This window comes from Chanodichthys erythropterus, chromosome 15, assembly GCF_024489055.1.
Source record: "Chanodichthys erythropterus isolate Z2021 chromosome 15, ASM2448905v1, whole genome shotgun sequence".
NCBI lineage: Eukaryota > Metazoa > Chordata > Actinopteri > Cypriniformes > Xenocyprididae > Chanodichthys > Chanodichthys erythropterus.
In genome coordinates, this window is record NC_090235.1 from 7,712,718 (window position 1) to 7,736,486 (window position 23,769).

Consider the following 23,769-nt stretch of genomic DNA (forward strand, 5'->3'; position numbering starts at 1 on the left):
GACTAAGTCTAGGACTGTTTTTAAGCAGTGAGTCCGACATAATGAATCCACTAACACGACACAGCGAGCGAATGCCGGTGGTAAACACTCGTGTTCCAATACTCGTGCATGAGTTTTGGGAGGCGTTCCCTCTAAATGAGTTGTGAAGGTTGTTGTTACGCATGCACTCATTTCAAAAACTCAGTAGCAGTCTTTGGTTTTTCAGTCGACGAAAAGATCCTCTTTTGCACCTTTAATCTCTGTCCAGGAAACCGCCCCTATATGTATAATATGATATAACATTGATCTAAGTGATTACGCGGATTTAAACCTACCTATATTGTAGTAATATAAAATATTCACAGGCAGATTTGCTTTATGTATTTCCCCGGCGTCAAATCAGGCACATATAAATGTCAGGAAACACGCCTCCAGGCTGCATGTCAATATCCATGGATTAGGTTTATTTGACAAGTTGTAAGGAACACTTTCGAGTCCAACCTTTAGTGTAATTTGTTAGTTTTACTCGCATTTTCGCAGTTTCCCCTGTTAAATCCAGTCACGCAGCAGGTTCTTTTGCAACTCAGTCCAGCTGAGGGAGCGCACTTTCAGCGGGAAAGTGACGTCGATGTATACCCTCTATACAAGGAGTTCCACCTTTTATTATGCGATACAGGCCATACTCAAAAAAAATTTGGGGAAACATGTCCACAACCGGAAGTAGTATATTTGGCACAGAAATACTCCATCATATGTCCAACTCATGTTTTGAAACTTTAGCCATGTTTAACTCTTTAACAGTGTAAATAAGTCAGAATGCATGAAATAATGGTATTTTAATGGTATTTATACAACCCCTGGCAAAAATGATGGAATCACCACACTTAAAGGATATTCACCCAGAATATTTACTTTATAGCAAACAAACAAATCACAGAATTCAAAATTTCAATTTCAAATTTTCAATTTCAATGTACACCAGTGCATTTACTATTGAGGCAGTGATTGCCATCTCCCCTGGTCCTTTACCTGGACATGCACCCCCATATCATTAGTTGGTATATTTGATTGTTTTCTTCAGACAGTCAACTTTATGCGTTTCATTAGAACGGCACCTGACCAAAGTTCCTGCGTAATCTTCTTGGATAATGCAGATTTGCAATTCTTCACTGAATATGACTTCCTTTATAACCTTCCCGTTTAGCTTATACTTGCACCAAATTTTAGTCACAGCTGACTGGGAGCAACCAACTTCTTTAGCCACACTCCGTATTGAAATTCCTTGTTGAAGGAGCTTTATAATCCTTTCCATTGTTTTAAGAGAGAACTCTCTTGTTGGGGCCATATTTCAATTAGCCAAGTCAAACAACCCGTTAAGGTGTGTAAGCACTCCCTTTTAATTGCTGAGTCTGACTAATTAGCATTTTTAGACTTGTCCTAGTATTTGTTTTAAAATGGAAATTAAAAGATGATTCCATATTTATTTCCTCAACATTGAGTGATTCCATACTTTTTTCCTCTACTTGCTCTGGAAAAAGACATTATTAAAAAAAAAAAGTCCTGATACTCCAGGATACTCCAGATCCTGTTTGAGGTATGGTTCATGAGGCCAACACCTAACATGTTAAACCATAGCCTATATGACTATGAGCAATGATAGGCATTATTTCAGAAATGCAAAATACTATCTTGTACTTTGTATTTTAAAGTCTTTAAAAAACAAAATGTAATTTTTAATCACAATTCAATTTACAATTGGTATTTTTGTGTAAGTAGATGAAATAAGTAGATGAAATTGTGCCAGTAAACTTTCTTGTTCAGCCTCTGGTTACCTGTATCAACTAGTTCAGGCATGCCACCAACCCAACCTTTATTAAGAACACAAGCTGTAGGTGTCAGAGAGAACGGCTGCAGCTCTGCGTTTCTGCAAGGAAATATGGATATGGATGTGATATATGTACGTATGGCTATGCTGTTCTTAATTTTGTAGTTTCATCTGAATATCAACATTTGCAAGATTTAGTTAGTTGAAACGGTGTTGAGGTTCATTGCTCTAATGTTGTGTCTCTAGAAAATAGTGATCTGTGACTGTAAATTCAAAGGTTTTTGTGTAAACTTGTTAATGAGGGATTTGTGGTCACATTAATGTTTTTAGATTTGTCAAGTATACAAAATTGGGACAAAAGGACCTGTGAGTCATGCTGTTACTTGTGTTATTGTGTGTTTAGTTTACTTATTGATTGTATTTATTAGTTTAGTTCATGAGGTTATTTTTCAGTAATTCCATTCCATTAATATGTTTTAAGGATTTGTATGCTCATATTGATATTTGGGGAAAGGAAGGGAAAAGTAAGAAAAAGCTCTTTGAAAAATCACTTAAGTATTTACCAATATGTGAGTGGCTATTCAATAATTAAAAGAAATGAAAATATGTAATGATCACAGTCAGGGTGAGTCATAAGTTTTACAGAAAACAGCACAGAAGAACTGTCAGCTCAATTTTTGGAAATTGCTTGTGACATTCTCTAGTTAAGCAAACATCTGGACCTGTCATGAGAGAGAACTACAATATCAACCAATCCACATCGCTCAGCACGGACACAATCTCCTTTTAAAAACACCCCTGCTGTTGAGCAACCACTGCAGTGAACAGAGAGACTCCAGTGTGTTTGTGTAAGTGTGCAAAAGTGAGCAATGCCTGCAAACAGAGAGGGAATGCACAACGGTCTGATCGATGAGCCTGACGATGACTACAAAAGTCCAGGGGTGCGATATTCAGGTATGAGAAACATGGAAAAATGCGTGTGCTGTGTCTTTAAATAAATGTTTACATTTACGTTGTGTGTAATGAGGGCTGTGTTCCGAGAAACTGGTCCAAGGTCTCCAAGAAAGAAAAATAAATAAGTGTATATATATATATATATATATATATATATATATATATATATATATATATATATATATAATTTTTTTTTCTGAATCTTAGAGTTATTATTAAATATTATTTCATGTCTAGTTGACATTTGGTTAAACAGTTGAAAACTTGATTAAAATATTTAAACGCTAGATTTTACATTTATGTGCCAAAGTTTCATATTTAGGTTAAGAAGATTCAAATCACAAACCCTCTGGTATGAGCAATAGTAATAGTGATTCATGACTAAAATCCCTTAAGTATTTAGACTCAGAATTTAGAATTATATATTTTTTATTAATCTTTCATTTTAGATTCTATTGCTCCTTTCAAGTTGAAACAATCAAAGTCTAAATCTTATTATTGTTTGGACGATCATAATCATGCTCTCAGACAGGCTTGTCATAAAGCAGAGAGGAGATGGAAGCATAATCGCCTACTGTGTCCTTTGAGATTTTTAGCTAGGTCTAAATATTTCTCTGATTTAATTACTACACATTGTCATAGATCTATTTTCCATGGTTTAGGCCAATAATCTGAGTTGCCATTTTGATGTAGAACCCTTGGCTGATTTGTTTTTTTTTTTTTTTTTGATAAAGTAATTCATTCTTCTTTCATTACACAGCCCCCACGTCTGGTCCTGAATTTTTGTCTATCCCAGTTTCTTTTCACTATTTTCAACGTTTCTTTAAAGGAACTGTGTGATCTGGTTAACCAGATGAAAATGACTACTTCTCCAAAAACTAGAGAAGATGTTCCTTCTGAGATTTTAAGAGGTTTTAAATCCAGTATTCAAGTGCTGATCAATTCATCTTTGAATCGTGGGGGTGGTCCCGAATTATCTTCAGCGCGCTGTTGTACAGCCTCTGCTTAAGAAACCCGGTTTAGATGAAAGCTGCTTGAATAATTTTGTGTCTAAGCTATCGTTCTTGTCAAATCTGTTAGAGAAAGTTGTGCGGTCACAATCGGATCAGATATCACTGCTTTTCACTGAGTCTGCTTTGCTGAAAGTGTTCACTGAAACTTTATTTGCAGTGGATTCTGGTAAAAATGTTTTAATGATGTTACTAGATCAGGGATGAACAACTCCGGTCCTGGAGGGCCAGTGTCCAGCAGAGTTTAGCTCCAACCCTAATCAAACACACCTGAACCAGCTAATCAAGGTCTTTAGGATTAGTAGAAAGTTATAGGCAAGTGAGTTTTTATCAGGGATGGAGATAAACTCTGCAGGACACTGGCCCTCCAGGACCGGAGTTGTCCATCCCTGTACTAGATCTTACCACTTGCTTTTGATCAAAATATTCCTCTTTGGCATTTAGAGTACAACATTTGATAGGTATCAAAGGTACTGCCTTATGATAGTTTAGTTCATATCTTAAAGACAAGTCCTTTTCTGTAGCGTTGGGTACCTCAGGACTCTATTCTCTTTAACATACATGCTTCCGCTTGGGGAGGCACAATGTTTCTTTTCATATATGCTGATGATACTTAGCTTTATTTGCTGTTGAAAGCTGGTAACTCCATTCAGCCTTTACTGGACTGTCTTGAGGTCACTAAGAAATGGTTGTCAAATAACTTTCTCCAACTTAATGAAGACAAAACTGAAATACCTTTGGTGCCGAAACTGAGAAGTGGTCTTATTAATGAGCTTTGTAATTATTTCACTTTAATTTCTTTCCAGGTAAGAAACCATGTTGTCATCCTGGATTCAGAATTATGCTTAACCAAGTCAATTAACTCTGTTGTTAAGAACAGTTTTTATTTCTAAACTCAAAGCATTTTTGTCTTTTCAAGATTTGGAGAAGGTTATTCATGCTTTTATTACATCATTACATCATTTCTCATTGTTCCCGAATCTTCTAATATACCTTTAAGATCTTCTGACATGGCTCTTTTGAGGTTCCCTCATTCCTGTTTGAAAACTAAAGGAGCTTTCATGCCAGAGGAGCCTTTTCATAGTTCCTAGAACTATTGGCTGAAGTATGCAGATTTTGCTGTGTTCGCACCGCAGGAACTAGGAACAATTTTAGTTCTAGGAACTCCTTTTGGGGGAACTAAAGGGGCTTTGGCACCGAATAGTTCCTGGGGAACTATCCTAGTGGTTAACTGAGTTCTTAGAAATATTAGGTGCGAAAGCCTCTTAAGGGTGACAGTCTTTTCAATTGCTGCCCCCATTTATGGAATCAATTGCTATTGGACATCCACATTGAACGTTCTATTAGCATTTTTAAAAATAGGAATTCATTCATTCATTCTTCTGAATTTAATATTTACATTTATATTGTACCTTGTATACAATATATGTACCTTGAAAGAAAGTTTGTAATTTTTGTTTTACATTTTTAGTACTTTATTATTTAGAAATGTTCCAATCAGTGGACACAATCAGTGTCAAATGAAATCAAGAATTGTTGATTTTATTTTTTATTTCTAAAAAAAGTTCTAGAAGGTTTTGTTGCATATACTAACTTTTATCAGATAAATGATTTGGCCACCTTGATGTGCTTCAAGCAGAATGTTTGTTCTTTTTTTCTAGGGTCAAACTACTATTAAATGTGTTTGACACTTTCCTGAATGTGAACATTTGTTACCTTTTTGGGCAAGTATTCAACCCCAGATGCTCCATAAATGTCCAATTGTTGTAAATGTTTATGATTTATGCTAAAAATGTATGCTAAAAACTCAGCTTGATAAACATCCAACATTACTGGATAAAGTAAGTATTGATCGCTACTCTCAGGGTTTGGGTTAACCTTGCAAAATACTGTAAATCATTCACTGAAATGGGTGACGTACTCCAGAATGTTTACAAAAGTTTAGATCTCTTGTGAAACATGCTTCATTTGTTTAAAATTGTGTAAAGTGCATTGTGAGACATGGATGATTTCATACAATTGTTATATTGTAAATAATTGTTTTATTTGTTTGTTCACAGTATTTGAGAACCAAGGTAAAAGTGGACAACGATTTTTCCAAGAACCCTTTAAGGTGGCAACAGCATGCCTGAGTGCCTTCTGCCTCATCTTACTCATGATCCTGGTGATCACAAGTGTTCACAACGGTACTTCTCCTTTCTCACATACATGACTTTGGTGCAGTTGTGTTAATCAACAAGTAGGGCTGAGCGATACCTACAATATATAGACTAAGTACTGGGACACCTGACCATTACACCAAGAGTGACATTACATTCTAAATACATAGATACTAATATGGAATTGGTCCCTCCTCTTGCAGCTATAACCACCATCACTCTTCTGGGAAGGCTTTTTGCCTTTTTACCCCTGTGGGATTTTTGCCCATTCATGCCCATTTTTGAGGTCAGGCACTGATGTTAGACGAGAAGGCCTAGCTCATAATCTCCATTACAGTTCATCCCAAAGGTGTTGGATGGGGTTGAGGTCAGGGCTCTGTGCAGGCCAGTCAAGTTCTTCCACACCAAACTCATCCATCAATGTCTTCATGGACATTGCTTTGTTCTTTTGGCCACAGTAATGCTGAAATAGTAGGGGGCCTTCCCCAAACTGTTCCCACAAAGTTGGAAGTATAGCATTGTCTAAAATGCCTTGGTATGCTAAAGCATTAAGAATCCCCTTTACTGGAAGTAAGGAGCTTAGACCAACCCCAGAGAATCAGTCCCATACTACAGTAGTCAACATTTGAAGTGGATCAAAAAAGTTAATCAAAATAGTCAAAGAACTAAGATGAAGGTTTTAGGACAACTTTGATGAAAGGTTTTGATCCACTTCAAATGTTGACTACTATATTATAGACTTAGCCTGGGTGCCAGCCCGAACCCCGCCCACAACATTTTTTGGACGGGAAGTTCGGTCTGGACTCGATCCATTGTGGAGTAATTATGTCCGGCTCCCAGAAGGCCGAGCCAATCAAATTGCCAGGGCGGGCTTTAATCGATGATGGACAGGCTATCTGCGGGTACGTAACCACCCACGTCATCAAAGAGCGCTTGGGTTGAATTGGTTTTCACCAACGATGACTGCAGCTGGAGAAGTAAGATGTTTAGATTCCGCTATCACGTCTGTAATAAAAGAAATCGGCAGCGCATTAATTTTAAAAGACGAACAAAGAACCCAATCAAGGCATTTGTCGATGGGAAAGATGTGTTTGCTGTCCTTCCAACGGGATTCGGCAAAAGTTTAAGTACAAGTTCAACATACGTCACTTACTGCGTTGCTCTGATTGGTTGTAGGTCTACACTCTTAGCCCGGATTTTATATTTACTTAAAAATATAATTACAATATACTTAAAATATTTAATTTTGGTTGCATTACTTATAAAATATAAGTAAATTCTACTAATTTGTGGGTGTATTTGAATGTTTTAATAAATGTAAGTTAAATGCACTTGAATTATGAAGTTTTTCTCCTGACCACGCCTCCTTCACACTGGTTTGCGGCAGGTAATGACGCCATTTTGTCATGGTGTGTATGAATTCAAGGAGCTGTTGATGAGCAATTGGAACATTTGTTTTGGCTGTTCTACAGACATTTTTTCCTAACATTTACCTTTTTATTGTTTTTCACCAAAGGAGAAAATCACAATTTTTAAGTTACCATCATCGAGGGTCAGGGTTTGTTTTAGTTGAGCTCTTGACCCTTAACTTTTTAATATTAGATTTTGTTTAGGCAGTTTTAACTGCATTAAAACCAACCAAACAAGCAAAGTTAAAAGATGATCAGGTGATGTTGGTTATGTTTTCACATAATCATTATTTGATCTGAATCACTGAACTCATTTAGAGCCCAATCTCTGAGTTAGAATTACATTATTGATTACAGACGCACTGTGATTCTACAGCAGAGGATCAACTTCTACAATACAATTTTTTTTTTTTTTTTTTAAAGTTGTCCTTATTACAAAAAAATATATATATATATATTTTAGGCACACTCAAAAAAATGATTCTAGCGGCTTGTTCAGTTTATTTAAATAAAATAAGCTGAACCAACACAAATCTTTAGTTTTTTACTTAATTGGCATTCGCACTCAATTGTATTATGTTAAATGAAATTAAATTTGCAAAATGTTAGGTCAACCTAAACCATTTGTGTTGGGACTACATGAATCATTTATGTTGCATTGATTGAACCTGGGCAGTGGATTTCTAGTTCCCAGCATGCTTTGCGTAGGGAAAGATTGGGACAGTAAACGTTGAACTTAAGTGCTGTTTAATGTGTTTTTTAGTAAAGGGAAATACCTTTTAAAGTTTGAAGTTCAGTTATATTTGACATTTAAAAGAGTTTATGTTATGTCGATTTTTTGAGGTTACCATTATGCTGAAGTGTAGACCTTGTGGTTAGGCTCTAGGTGGCTATGTAAAACAAATTTATATTGTTTTCAACGAGCATTAACTGTGCTCAAGCCTGTAATGAGAAGTTCTTTATCTGATCATTACTTGCATGCTATAAATGTTACTTAGCATATGAATAGTGTTATTTTAGTTTAGTTTTTATAGAAATATAAATAAATTAGTTTGAGGGCCAGCACAAAATTTACACAGTCTACATATGGTCATCAGCTTTTCCCCTCTCAATGGTCATGAAACATGTATGTCTGTGTACAACAGCTACTCAAAACCTAAGCACAAGCGCACATCTTCACCATGATGGTAACAAAAAAAAAACAAAAAAAGCACTGGTTGGATCAACAAGAATGAATTATGTTCAGGAAACATACACAGAATACGTCAAATGAAACTGGTGTGATCTCATTCAATTAGGATGAATTTCACTCATTAGTACAATTAACCTAGCTTAAGTTCAAATAAATCAGTTCAACTGTGTGGAAATAGGTGTCATAATTGAATTAAGTTAGACCAACAAGTTATTTTTTTGAGTGCACACACAGACATCAAGAATCAGCCTGTGAATCTCAATGACGGTGACAAGCAACATATTCTGATCAACAGATCAACTCTGAACATTAGAAAACAAGCTACTAAAAAGTCACAGAAAAACAGCAAAATTTAAATAGTGAGAATAAAGAAAATTACTAAGACAATTCAGCTCATAATTTATTCATGCAGCAATGCATGATGGGAGGCATGGATGAATTTTGATTGGTGGCAAGTAAACTTGCTTAGTACATTGAACTTAAATATACTAGTTGTAGTAACTACAAAATAATTAATATTAAAAAACATTTTAAGTTAAATGAACTTGAATTATTAAGTTCACATTACTTAATCATTACTTAATTTTTTTAGGGCAACCAGTTTCCTCAAATTTTTTAAGTAAATTCAACTTATCCGGGCTAACAGTGTATCCAACTGAGTGCAGAGTTTTTTTTTTACTGGTTCGGTTAAGACATGCCCCATAATTCAAGTGCAATGGTGCAGTATCAGACTCTCATTCTGCCTAGAATATGAGTATGACGAAGTCAGGCTAATATTATTCCTCCTCCACCAAACTTGTTGCCACATTGCAGTCAGGCAGGTAAATTTTCCTGACATCCACCAATCCCAGACTCGCCCATCAGATTGCTAAACAGATTGCAAAAACAGTGTTATTAGTCACTCCACAGAACATGTTTCCACTGCTCAAGAGTCCAGTGGCGACATGCTTTACACCACTTCATCCGACGTTTGGCATTGTACTTGGGGATGTAAGGATTGGATGCAGCTGCTCGGCCATGGAAACCCATTCCATGAAGTTCCCGCCTCACAGTTTTTCATTTTTCATAAATAACTTCTGCAAAGTTACAACACTCAAAGTTCAATTCAAAGGGAAATATTTTCTTTTAAAGAATTCTCTGTTTAAAGACTACAACAAACGGCTGGTAGGGACTAGAACAAGCTTCTTCCTGTGTTGGTGACATAACAAAATTTACATAAACCCCGCCCCAGAGAACACGCAACAAAGGCGTGTTGGGCTGCTTTAGAGAAGAGGAAGAGTTGCTATAGTAGAGTGTTGTTACCATGCCATCATTTTACGCCGAACTGCTTCACAAACAAGGGTCAATTTAACGCTGGATTTGCACAAAAGATTAACATGACGCCACATGCTAGTTGATGAGTTGAATCAACTCCACAGCAACTGCATAAATGTATCCACTAACCATTCGGAAACGTCCAGATGCATTCTAAAAGTTGTAACTTCTTCCTGAGTCTCTCTATAAGTGTCCAACTCCGGCTTGATCAATGTAAGGCTGAACACCGTTACTGACAATCCTCATTTTGGCTGCGTGAGATTCTCCAGCTTTGTTGTTGTTGAGCAACTAAAGCGCAAACTGTTAAAGCTCTGCATTGCATTTAAAGGGACACACACAAAAACTGTGTGTTTTTGCTCACACCAAAATAGCGGCACATTTGACAAGCTATAATAAATTATCGGTGGGGTATTTTGAGCTGAAACTTCACAGACACATTCTGGGGACACCAGAGACTTATATTACATCTTGTGAAAGGGGTATTAAAGGTCAAATTTAAGAGTTGTATGCCCCAATACTTTTGTCTATATAGTGTATTTCCAGATTCAATTTGATTTCAACTCACAAGTTCTTGATTCAATCAAATTCTAGTTTCAATTATATTTGACTCATTTTGGTATATTCTGTTTCAGTGCCCATTTTACTTGCATATGAAACAAATGCTCTCTCATCAGCTATTGCAGAAAATTATACAAGGAGTTTTCTAACTATTAAACAGTTCAGTTGCTATTTATCTTCCAGACATAATCAACCTAGCATTTCATGTGTAAAACAGTCAAATTATTATACAATTATAAACTCATGAACACATCAGTTTTGTTGTTAACGTCATCTTTCTATTTCTTATTTCTCGAAAAACCCATATGTTCTTAGGTAAGAGCCGTTCATCTGATCAGGATTCCCTCCCCAGCGCTGCTGAAACACAAATGCAGATGGGCTGCCCTAATGTAACGGCTCTGACAGAAGAACTGCAGACCGTAAAGAAAGAGAAGAGTGAACTGGAGAAAGAGCGGTCGCAGTTGAAGGACAAAATCGCTAAGCTTGGTTAGTGAGGTGCAACTGCATGCATTTGCGTTAACAAATGATATCTGTTGCATTTCGTAACATCAAAAAAATGTTGGGTCTTTTTAGAGGCAACCCCTGCACCACAAACCTCTCTAGAACCAATGAAGAGTTCTTGCCCTGAAGACTGGAAGCACTTTAATGGCAGCTGTTACTACATCTCAAGCTTTGGCAGGACCTGGTCAGATAGTCAGAGTTACTGCAAGCGAAATGGCGGAAACCTGGCCATCATCCTCACGGCTGAGGAACAGGTGAGGACAGATAAGAGTGGTTCAAGTATGCTGATCTATTTGCTGAACATCTAATGATCTCAAGTAACACTGAATATCCACATCTATATATTTGTGTAATAAGGCCTGCAATATACAAAAGAGGAAGAGATCTTACTTGAAACATGTGAGCCATTGCAATTGCCATGTGAGCCTTTTTTTTTTTTTTTTTTTTTTGCTGATTTTAATGATATTTGATCTTGACCTGATAAAGACGTTCATATGGGACCTGCTGCCCCGTGGATACTGGAACGCTTTCTGGTTTGGCATAAGTGATGAAAAAGTAGAAGATGACTGGCACTGGGTGGACGGAACCAAACTGGTTGGAGGGTAAGAATGTCAAATTTGTCAACAAGTTAAAACTCTTGTCTAGAAGTCCGAGATTGTTTACTAAATGACACACGTCATGTGGAGTTTAAACTACTGAATCATATTTTTTCATTCCTCTTTTGGAGACATGGTCTCGTGTTCATCTCTGAATCATCTCATCCTTCCCGTCTCTTCTTCCTCTTTGTAAAAAAATGAAAAGGGTCTTGTTTACAGTCATTTTTTTACTCACATATCCTCAATGATTAATGAAAATCTGACTTTTATTAATGTTAGTGACTGCTTGGGAATCAGGAATTGCTATTTTACGTTTTAAATATATAATATTAAAGGGAAAATATTACAGGAAACAGGATTTTATTATGTGCTCATATTATTTATGCAAAGAGGTTATCTGGACATTCACATATAAAAATTCGGTAACACTTCAGTTTAGATTCTAATTCTCATAATAATTACTTGCTTATTAAAGCTGCAGTCCGTAACTTTTTTTTTGTTAAAATGATCCAAAATCAATTTTTGAGCAAGCCAGTGTTCAAAACTGTCTCATTATCTTAGCTCGATTCACAACGGTAAGCTTGTAATAATGTTTTATAATTTCCACGGGAAATTTGAGCAGTGCGTCTGTGCGTCATTACGTCACGTCCGTAAACAGAAAGGAAGGAGTCCAGGCTAGGAGGTTTTATCACATGAGGATGCTGCTTGTAGCGGATCATTTATAGCCTGTTTCTCACAGCAGCTGAAATAATTAAACTTATTTTGATGGTTGATTGTAGTCCAGAAAGTGAATCATCAGTGAACACTGGAGATTCAGCCGTAGTCAAAAAGCAAAAGACTTTGGACTGTGGAGTGGCTACAAAAATTGAAATCTACATGTAATACTAATATATACATATTCATGCAATGCTGATGTTGTTAACATTAACGATTTGAGAACAAAGTATAACAGTAATAATAATTTGCACAGTTTGGCATGATCCGAGCTAAGCGATCGTTAGATTTAATCATCATTGGCAGCGCAATTTATTGTAGGCCTAATGCTTTTTTCCTCAGTTGGTGAAAATTCTTATATTGGTCATACTTTCAAGACGTAAAATCTGTGTTTCTGAAGTACAGTATCCACACCGGTGCGGTGACTGACAGCAAACATTAGATTCATCCGTGCTGACGAGCTGTGCCGATGCACAACGTACAACTGTTCAACTGTTCCGCATATGACAGCAATTGCAGGTTTCAAACAAGAGATGGCGACAAAGAGTAAAAATCGCGGACTGCAGCTTTAATTTTCATTAACCTTATTAATTGTGTTTTAGCACCCCTTTAATTTGCTTTTTTTATTATTATTATTATTATTATTATGCTGCCGCCACAAAATCCAACAGACCGTAAGGAAACCAGGCAGTCTGACTGGGACTAACCCATTTTTTTTCCTCCACAGTTTCTGGGAATATGGCGAGCCCAACAACCATAGAAACGAAGACTGTGGCTACATGATAAAAACAGATGTTTTAAGTCGTGTGGCTATAAGGAGCTGGTATGATGCGCCGTGCCACATGTCCTTGCCCTTTATCTGTGAGAAGACCGCTGCGTCCTCCTGATCATTGCTCTCACCATCATCAACATACATTCATTGATCATTATCAATACAATCTGTAATGCAGTTACCGTTGTGTTTACAATCTAACATCATATGTGCATTTAACTTTAGCTATGCTTTTTACCAATGGATGATTTTTGTAAAGTAAATGTATGCATTGAAAAATCATAGAAAGATCAATTGATTTATCAGTTTTCTATGTAAAAAAAAAAAAAAAAAGATTGTCTGTCTTTTCCTAAAAAACTAAACATCTTTGAATAACTTGTGTTGTGTTTGCAATTCTGGGGTAACTATAATAACAGTACTTTTATGTAAATACCTGTTTTTTATAACTTTGGTTATGTCTGGCAGTTCCACTTACACTCAGTAGGGTGCAGCATTGAGTCAAAGTTTTGAGCAGAATGGATCCGTCAATACCTGGGGCCTATACCATGAAAACAGGTTTTAGGTGGATAGCCGGGTATGTTTTAGTTTAGTTTGCTCCAACCCCAGGTTTTAAGCACCATGAACATGGCTCTGTTTTTAGCAGTGTTCGTTGCCATAGTTTACGCTCCACAGCTAACTGGCTGGGCAGGTTATGTTCTGGATAAGAGATTTCAAACCAAAATTGGAGAAAACTGTGACTGTGAGCAAAATGACACATCTCTCACGCAACTTGCGTCTCCATTCCTAACCCCCAATCGCTCCCTGGGCGCCACAGCAAAAATGTCTGCCCACTGCTTCGGGTGTGTGTTCACAGTTTGCAGTGTGTGTGTGTGTGTGTGTGTGTGTGTGTGTGTGTGTTCACTACTCACAACTCCTAATGGGGGTGCTCTAACTGGATGGGTTAAATGCAGAGGACAATCTTTGGCCTTCACGTCATGTTTAATTGGATTGGATTGGGTTTGTCAACTCAAAACTAATCCTGTAACCATGAGTTTGTTCATATCATCGTGGTATGGGCCCCTGGTTTAGTTTTCTTTTTCTCTTCATATTTGATTTGTGGAGTTTAGTTATAGACATCAAGATTTATTTAGAGAACCCATTCAAACAAGATTCATTTAGACTGTTCAAGACAGTGTTCGGTTGCATAAACTGCTTAGACTAGTCTTACAAGTTAGCCATCTCATTTTTTTCTTCAAGACAGGTCATAATTTATTTTTTTTTTTTTTAATCACTTACATAAAATGTTAGATTGGGCTACTTTTCAGTCTTACTTTTAGGATTTGAATTAGACCAAACTAATTGTTAGTTGGTCAGACGAGTTCTTAAAGGGTTAGTTCACACAAAAATGAAAATTCTGTCATTAAATACTTGATGGATTAAAAAATGAATGTGTCATATTTATTAATATTTCTTCGATTATGTTCATCAGGAACATATATAAGTCATATACACTAGGATGGCTTGAGGGTGAGTAAAGCTTGGGGTAATTTTCATTTGAAAGTGAACTAATCCTTTAAGGATTGAGAATTGGACCCTAAACTAAGGGGCCGTTTACACAACACCATTTTCCACCAAAAACGGAAAACCTTTCATGCGTTTCATTTACACGACAACAGTGTTTTGAGGTCCTGAAAACGCAACGCATTTGGAAAAGGGATTTCAAAATGCAATTTTTTGAAAACATTGCCGTTATTGTCTCCAGGTAAACTACAAAAATATGAATTTGTGTTTTAATTAAAAAAATTATTTTTGATCAAATCTGATGTCCCAGTGAGGCCTCTATTGCCAGCAAGATAATTAACACTTTCAATGCCCAGAAAGCTACTAAAGATGTATTTAAAACAGTTCATGTGACTACAGTGGTTCAACCTTAATATTATAAAGTGACGACAATACTTTTTGTGCCCCAAAAAAACAAAATACAGAATTTATTCAACAATATCTAGTGATGGCAATTTCAAAACACTGCTTCATGAAACTTTGAAGCTTTACGAATCTTTTGTTTTGACTTATGACGTAACGAAGCCTCGTTTACTGACATCATGTGACTTTGGCACTCAGAACCACTGATTCAAAACAAAAGGTTCATAAAGATTCAAAGCAGTGTTTTGAAATCAGCCATCACTAGATATTGTTGAAAAGTCATTATTTTTTTTATTTTTTTTCGGTGCACAAAAAGTATTCTCGTCGCTTTATAGCCTAATATTAAGGTTGAATCACTGTAGTCACATGAACTGTTTTAAATATGTCTTTAGTAGTCTTTAATTGTCTTGCTGGCAATAGAGGCCTCACTGAGCCATCGGTAGATGAACGAAGGTCTTACAGGTGAAGAACAAACATGGGGGTGAGTAATAAATTACATTTTTGGGTGACACAGTCTTAACTTAGCGGCTATGTTTATGCAACTGACCCCAGGACTAGAATGTGATCAACATAACCCAACTCAAAAGTCAAAGTCTTTGGAAAGCAATACAAACAATCACTCTTCTTTGCATACAAAACAAGTGCTCAGTTGCCCTGTTTAGTTTCGCATGCGTTTACATAAGGTGTGCATGCATGGATGCATTTTGGATCGTGTCCTTTCACGTCCCATCCGCCTGTTTTTATGACAGAGGTGTAACTGATTGTACCACACTGAGGCCACCTGCCTAATCAAAGTAGCCTACTTCATTTTACGTATATCAGCATAATCTTAATCATAGTTCATAAACAGGTCAGGTCAGACTGAAAGAGAACAGCACGTAGGCTACTTACACTGTGTTTTTAGCTCATTATTAAAGCACTGTTCTTGGTAAACACTCCTTTGTTAACTCTATTTGTTAAGTCATTTTCCTCAATGTATGGAGGACCAAACCTCCCCCTTTGCATACGGAAATGTAAAAATAAATAAATGTAGGATATAGTAAATAAATATGGAAATAAATACATGTGGAAATAAATATTAAAATAAATTAATGCATAAATAAATATAAAAAATACATGAAAAACTATAAGAATTAACAAATAAAAGTTAAAAACAATAAAAAAAAAAGTAAAAATAAATACAGAAAATAATAAATGAATGAAAAAGTAATCCTAAAATCAGGATATAAATGAATAAAAAATGAATAATATTTTTTTATCAAGTCAATTTATTTTCCTATATATATCTTTTTGCATACAAAACAAATGCTCAGTTGTTCTGTCTAGTTCCACATTCTGAATTTAAGTGCTTGCGTAAGGTGTGCATGCATGGATGCATTTTGGATCGTGTCCTTTCACGTCCCATCCGTCTGTTTTATGACAGAGTCGTAACTGATTGAAATAGTTAGGCTATGTATCACCTGCAATCAAAGTAGGCTACTTTATATATATGCATATTCTACGATATGTTATATATATATGACATAACAATGTGCAGTAAATGTTAAAACTATTTAAGCTACAAATTATTGTGTTTATGATTACACTAATAAATTAAAATATGATATATATATATAACACCAGTTTGCAACACATAGCAGACGGTTTTTCTATGGCCAAAATAACCAGAAGTCTTGCACATCTCCACTTTGTCATTTTGGATGTCATGTCTCCATTTTCTGATCTATTTCAGGTGTTGGAGTCTCAACTAACAGAATCAGGTATGGTTTGAAAATGTGTTCTGTTTCAGAGAACAGAGTTGGGAAACACTGATGCAGCATCAGCTTGTTTTCTTACTGTGTGCACATTTCCACGTACATCATGTTTTCGATTACATAATCACATATGTGTTAGTATGTTTTTCCCCTTCCCCAAGTTGCTTGTAATAAGAACAGCTTATGCATCTTGATGAGAAATGATCAGATTTATTTCATATATATATTAAAAACTCAAACAACAAGGGTCCTTTTAACAACAATAAAGATTGTGGTCGTTCATAATACAATGAAACACAACAGTACAGTGTTATTAATATACACTTACATATATGCTTTTCTTAAATACTGTGTTAATCACACATCAAGTAATAAGATTCAAAATCTCCAGCCTCTTTACAGAGGAAAAACAACAACTTTGGCCACAGCCTCCCTTTTTTTTCTCCCCTGAATTGACACTTTTGACAATTCATCCATTTTCTCCGACCTCTGAAATGTCTCATATCGCACCTACTGTATCCTTCCAGCTGCATTTCTTCTGCTTTCATTATTTTATTCCTTTACAATACATATACTTCTCTCCACCTTTTTTAGACTTCTGCAACTTAACTCTGCCTCAATCTGGTTCACATGCATCTAATCACCTCTCGCTCCTTCAGGTGTTCACTCGTGCGGGACACTTCGTGCCTGAGCTTTTGCTGAAAACACCCACTTCAGCAGCACCACAGTAATAACTTACATTTATACTAAGGAATCTACTGTTTAGCATCTTAAATTCTGGCCACATGCAGTTTAAGTGTTTCCAGTCAACAGTACTCGAAGAATATTGGGAAATGCTGTCATTGGTCCCTAGTTCAATAGGGAATGCGAGCATTCACAACAGTGGCCTTTCATGAAGGCATTTGTTACATCTTTAAGGCAACCATCTTCTGTGGTTCTCACTTCGCAGCCTTGCATGCAGCCAAGTTCAGCGGCTCCTTGCTCGGGACGCACCAGTCATCAGCTTCCTGGTTGAATTTGTAATGCCGCAAAGCAGTCTTATTAAACACTGGAAGCTTCTCTATTGAATCCGTGGACAGGGCCTGTGGGCAGAAGAACGTCATTGTGGATTAATGATTTGAAGAGTGTAATGTAATGTCCAAAGTTAACAGGATGTTTTGCACAGGTAAAAGCTCAACAAATCTCATATATGATTTGTCATCTTGGCTGATTGTTTAAAATTTTACCCAAAAATGCAGATTCTGTCATTGTTTACTCATTGTCCCAAACCCGTATGACGTTCTTTCTTTTGTAGAACACAAAAAGAGAAGTTCAGCATAATGTTGACTTAATGTTGAGTTCATTTCCATGGTAAACAAAATATACATCAGGTAAAAAACTGCTGATTTTCTCCTTTTGAGTGTCTTCACAAGGGGTAAAACGTCATACGCTCTTTTCCAAAAGGGAGTTTTTCATATAGCAATGCAATAGAAGAACCATTTTTGGTTGCCCAAAGAAGTGTTGTGTCTCTTCAGATAAGTTGGACTAACCCACTCAATTCATATGGATTAGTTTTACAATCTCTTTATGAACTTTTTTAAGTGTCAAAGTGATAGTTCATAGCTGTCTACGGAAGGCCAGAAATCTCTCAGATTTTTTCAAAAATATCTTAATTTGCATTCTGAAGATGAAAGAATGTCTTACAGGTTCGGTACGACAAGAGGGTGAGTAATTAATGACAGAATTTTCATTTTTGGGTGAACTAACCCACACAGCAACATAGTGTTGGCCCAGATCTGGGCCACATCTGGTACATTTGGATTCCACGTGTACCAGATGTGGGCCGGATATGGGCCGACGTAATGTTGCTGTCTGGGAACCCTTTAAGAACCTTTTGTGTAGTGGAAAGTTTCCATGGATGTTAAACATTCTTCATAGAACCGTCAATGCCAATAAAGTGAGTAATGAACAATTTCTATTTTTATGCGAACTAACCCTTTATGTTATGATCTTACCTTCAGCTGAATTACAGCATCCGTACCAAAGCCCTCCATTGGATAAAGCTGGAGATCACCTTGGAAGTAACGTGCGTACAGGCGGGAGATGGGAAGGCCATAACCAAAGCCAGCCTGAGGGAATAACGGACAGGTTTGATGATCAGTTTTAATCAAGAAACATGTACATGACTGCTATTATGTAGTGTTAAAGAGCGTGTTGTGCTCTTACCATTGGGGTCCGTTGATGGTCACCAATGGTAGGTCTGGGCGCCGTCGAATACATGTAGCTAAAAAGTCTATCAATCTTCCTGAAAGGAACGCCACCACCTCTGTCACTGATCTGGAACATGAAAAAGTGAATGTTTAGAGAACAATAATGTGTTTTGTGAGCTGCATTACATCAGATGCCAAATATGTGCGGGTTGCGTCATTAAGACTTAGAGTAAGACTAAGGGATTGACTGTTATATATGAATCAGAAAATAAACATAATCTTAAAAACACAAACCCACTAAGTAGCATGGATATAGCATTTCAGTTCAATGTCTGCTTTGTTGCGTTCTTTAGCCACCAAGCGGGGCAAAGGTTGACGGTATCGTCAAAGCCGAAATGAAAGTTGATCAATGGTGGTTAGAATATTAATCTTTAGGACAGTTTATATAACGTTATTATCAGTTATCGCTGGATCTAGGGCAGGTTGAGAATGATTCAAACAAGGCGGTGGTGGTGTGAGATAAAAACTATTCTCACTGCCAAATTTCTCTTAGGATCCCTCTAACTTGAACTTTCATTTACACACCTTGATTGACAGGTCCTCTCCGCCTAGAGCAACCATGACTTTGATTGGTGGCAATGTGCTGCTTGTTTCATGATTCTCAAGAGTAGCCCTCATTGCGTTCTAGAGTGGGAGAGACATAAAAAAAATGAAATATTTACAATCTATAACTGTTTCTTCAATTCATATGAATATGCAAAAATAAAGCACCATGTTTACCTTGAAGAGCTCAAAAACCATGTGGTAAAGATGAGAAGGAACGTAGGATATCTCGATTGGTCGCGACTTGTTTTTTGCTGTAACAGAGAATACATATTATAAGATACAAAGTAGTATGTGAACATTAAAGCAATATTTCACACACAAAAAAAAGAAAGAAAATTATCTCATGATTTACCCACACTCAAGCCATCCTAGGTGTATATAACTAACACAGTTGGAGTTATATTAAAAAAATCCAAGCTTTATAATGGGAGTGAATGGGGCTCAAGATTTTGAAGCCCAAAAAAAGTGTATCCATCCACCATAAAAGTAATCCAGGGGGTTAATAAAGGCCTTCTGAAGCACAGTGATGGGTTTTTTAAAGAAACATAGCCATATTTAAAACTTTATAAACTAAAATAACTAGCTTCTATGCCAAAAGAGTAACTTCGTAAACTTAATGCCTCTTGCAGTTCAAACAAATATGGCTCTGCAACAAGCTCAAGCTCATCTTCTCTTATATCAAAATCCTCTGATATTTCTCTTTAAAAATTCTCATTTTAGACTTCTAATTCTTGACCGGTGTTTTGTATTGCTCTATCCTTTGCGCTTCCGCGTTCGTCAATTTGTCAGGTCAGAGATTACTCTTTTGCCGTTAATTTACGTAGGCCATCTGCTTGGAAGCTAGCTATTGTAGTGTAGAAAGATTAAAAAATGGATATTTATTTTACAAAAACCGATCACTTCGCTTCAGAATTATTAACCCCCTGGAGCGTGGATATCTTTCATGATGGATAGATGGAATTTTTTGGACTTCAAAATCAGGAGCTCCATTCACTCCCATTATAATTCTTGGAAGAGCCAGGATATATTCTAATATAACTCAGATTTTGTTCACCTGAAATAAGAGTCATATACATCTAGGATGGCTTGAAGGTGAGAAAATTATCCCATGATTTACATTTTTGGGTGAACTATCCCTTTAAGTTACTATATGGAATGCTATTTTATGCATTAATGTTCCTCACCGTTTATCTCTCTAAGCTCCAGCTCAGGGGATCCGAGGTAATACTGCTCACAGAGCATTTTAGCGCACTCATATGCATCTGAAGCAGAACACAGGACAGTATTATTGAATATGTACTTGTCGCTAGGGTAATATTTGCATTACAGTATGCACTAAAGCACTCACCTCTGATTACATCCGTGACGTCACAGCTGGAGTCAATGCACCCGATGCTGCTGGGATGTCCTGGCTTTGTGGTGCCATCAAAGATCAGAGCTGGAGATAGAGCAGGAAACAGAAGGGAACAGAGGGTTATGAGGAAATCATTCTCTCATATTCAGTGAATAATTAACTCAAACAGGAATAGGCTGGATTATTCAAGATCTAATGACCTGTGCATTTAAAGTGCTGAGAAAGCGACCGTTCTTGCCAATAGTGCTGATGCAAAGTCCAGGAATTAGGACAAGATTTACTTACTGTGCTGGTTGATGAGCATGCGAATGGAGATGCGGTTCATGTAAAAGCGGTCCAGAAAGTATTGAATGTTCTGACATGTCACAGGGTCTGCCCCAAATGCATCCCTATACTCAATGACACCCTGGGCCATGGTGGGTACCACATCATTGTGCCTATTCCTAATGGTCACCAGAGTTTCCACAAATCTATGGGACAAAGAACAAAACAAACTCTATGAATCCTGCTGTTTTGTTTTAATATTACTGATTTAATACTCTGATCATGTTGGATGTGTACAGTATGCAGATTGAAGAACCTACTCTTGCAGAACTCTAGGGTCATTTGGGCTCTTGTCTTGGAATTCTAGGATGTCCATCAGGCTTTGAATAAACCTGAGAAGGTAAGAGAGAGAAGACAAAGGGAATGAAAGGTACACTATTATGTTTTAAATACCAATGCACAAACGTATACAGTTACACTTTTTCATATACAAAAGTCTCCAATAACACCCTCAACACTCATAATGTTTTCACACTTGCTTGGTTTTGCTATTTTTAAGCAGTCGCCAGTGTTATTATTGTAAACTAAAACCATTTAAAATTGTTTTCCGTGTTGAAAGAAAGCTCAAATGTAGTAGAAATGTTGCCTTAGCAACTAACTAAAATTAATCATCTTAAGTTGAAATCATTGTAAGTTTAAAAAAACAGAACAAAATATTATTATTGATAAAATATAAATGAATAATAGTATACAAATAATACTAAAATAACACTAGGCTACAAAGAGTAGCCTATTATATTATTATTTACTATAAAAATGTGCATGACTTCTTTTCCTCAGTTGTTTTTAAAATGTGACCCACTCATTTCCATAAGTTTCCCTCCTTACACACTACAGTAGAACATACTGTTCCAAGTCAGTTCTCGAAAACAAGTGCGCGCCACCACTATATGTTGCACCTTCTCAAATTTCACTCTTAAGTCAACCGCCATATCCGTTGCATAACATACCCTCCGATAGTCTACTAGTAAACAAGTGAGGGTCTGTGCAATGGTATTTGAACACAAAACAACACTATATAAGCTAAAAGCAAGCGTAAGTAAAAGAATAAGCATTTAAATGTTAATAAAATACGCTTTCTTAAGGCAGTTTAATAGGGTACGCATCTTGCAATACAACTTGAAGTCGCATGGTCCAGAAAACTAACGCAGAGGCAAAGTATTTAGTAGTATTGTGAGGTCTAATGATAGATTAAAAATTGAAATGGAAACTCAGTGATGTAACATACAAGCTGAACATACTTCGAAAACATCAGGCTGGGGAACTAGGGCAAAGTTCATCATACAGTTGGAGGCGTGCATGGGACAAATTACATAATGCACGCGTAAAAAATAAACCAGTTTAATGGGTTAATATGTTCAGCAATATCTTTTACATGATTCATTTTTTTCTTTTCTGTAAGTTTAGTCAAATCATAAGACACTTATAGAGTTAGTTAAATCCATTTTTGTCTGATACTCCAGAACATGAACTTACCAGCTGTGAACTAGCTGAACGGACTGAGTCATTATCAGTTGGTCTGGTAAAAGGTTGATCTCCTTCAGACTGTTGCTTAGTCTGACGGGGAGCTCTTGTCTGAGGAAAGCGAAAGATGTTTTCTCGCAAGCATTTGTGGATCCTGCAAAGAAAACGTGACAGAGTGAAACCTCTTGCTGAAGTAGGCTATATTTAAACTAAAAGTCAAATATCAGCAAGAAGCGAACAGCAATTACTGAATGACTTAACGTACAAGTTTGTTTGTTTTTCTGTCAGTAATTTATTTTGAGGTTCGTTTCGTGCAGATTAGCCTATACTTTGGCGTCCCATGAGCTAACCGTCTATCTCAATTACTTTTAACAATACACTTTAGCATTTTTGTTCAATAAGTGATGTGTAAATCTGTAATAAAGTTACAAATAATGGCAGTCCGATGCACTTACGGAAAGCGCTCGAGGCTCGAGCAGAGAACTGTTACTATGGTTACCCCATCAGTTGAACGCGACTGCGTTAAGCTCATATAATTGGTTGTTATTGGAATGATGTCTGAGCGGAAAATTACATTTATATATATTTTTAATTTTTACATAAAGATGTTGTTTCATAACAAATGAATATAGCATATATTGCACAATGGTCAATGTATTTTTTTAGCATTTTAACAATATTGCATTTAAAATATTTTGCATTCAAATTGAAACTCACCGAAATCCAGAAACTGCTTCATTGACAACGGCGATGGAGAAAATTTCGCGTAGTAATCAATATGTTTAGGTACATTTAGCATAGTAGCATTCCTCATTATAAATCTTACAAACTTCATCTTGGAAAACCTAATTCGGCTATCTGAGCTAAAAGTTATCAGTATATCCTCGCGTGTATTTCTTTATTCAGTCTGGGTCTGTCTTGAGACCTGTTGTTGACAACCCTTTAAAGTTTGCGTTCTTGCACAGAGACACGCCTATATTATTACGTCGATGTCCATTGCGACCAATCGGAGAGAGGAAACTGGGGAACGTCATCGCTCAAGTTCTCGGTCAACAACGTGCTGCTTGCACCTTAGCGGTCATCTGCGTAATGTTTGTAGCCTTCTACATGGAAAATCACACGATAGCATCACAACAAGACGCCCCATAAAAAAGGTGATCCAGCCGGACGTTATGAGGTCAAGCTTCACCCAT

General features: G+C 36.6%; 2 protein-coding genes across 2 annotated transcripts; one reads left to right on the top strand and one right to left on the bottom strand.

Annotated features, from left to right (window-relative positions):
* The first annotated feature begins 2,600 nt into the window (after nt 1-2,600).
* Nucleotides 2,601-13,358, top strand: zgc:174904 (uncharacterized protein LOC564690 homolog). The gene is made up of 6 exons (XM_067412117.1): nt 2,601-2,758; nt 5,829-5,954; nt 10,716-10,886; nt 10,974-11,155; nt 11,388-11,503; nt 12,939-13,358. Exons 1-6 carry the CDS (start codon nt 2,674-2,676, stop codon nt 13,096-13,098), a joined length of 840 nt encoding a protein of 279 aa, XP_067268218.1. The 5' UTR covers nt 2,601-2,673; the 3' UTR covers nt 13,099-13,358.
* A 3,475-nt stretch (nt 13,359-16,833) lies between these two features.
* Nucleotides 16,834-23,769, bottom strand: pdk2b (pyruvate dehydrogenase kinase 2b). The gene is made up of 11 exons (XM_067410822.1): nt 23,294-23,769; nt 22,589-22,730; nt 21,373-21,444; nt 21,074-21,258; nt 20,783-20,872; nt 20,619-20,696; nt 19,609-19,685; nt 19,414-19,512; nt 18,845-18,955; nt 18,634-18,747; nt 16,834-17,721 (listed from the first exon to the last, which is right to left on the bottom strand). Exons 1-11 carry the CDS (start codon nt 23,409-23,411, stop codon nt 17,578-17,580), a joined length of 1,230 nt encoding a protein of 409 aa, XP_067266923.1. The 5' UTR covers nt 23,412-23,769; the 3' UTR covers nt 16,834-17,577.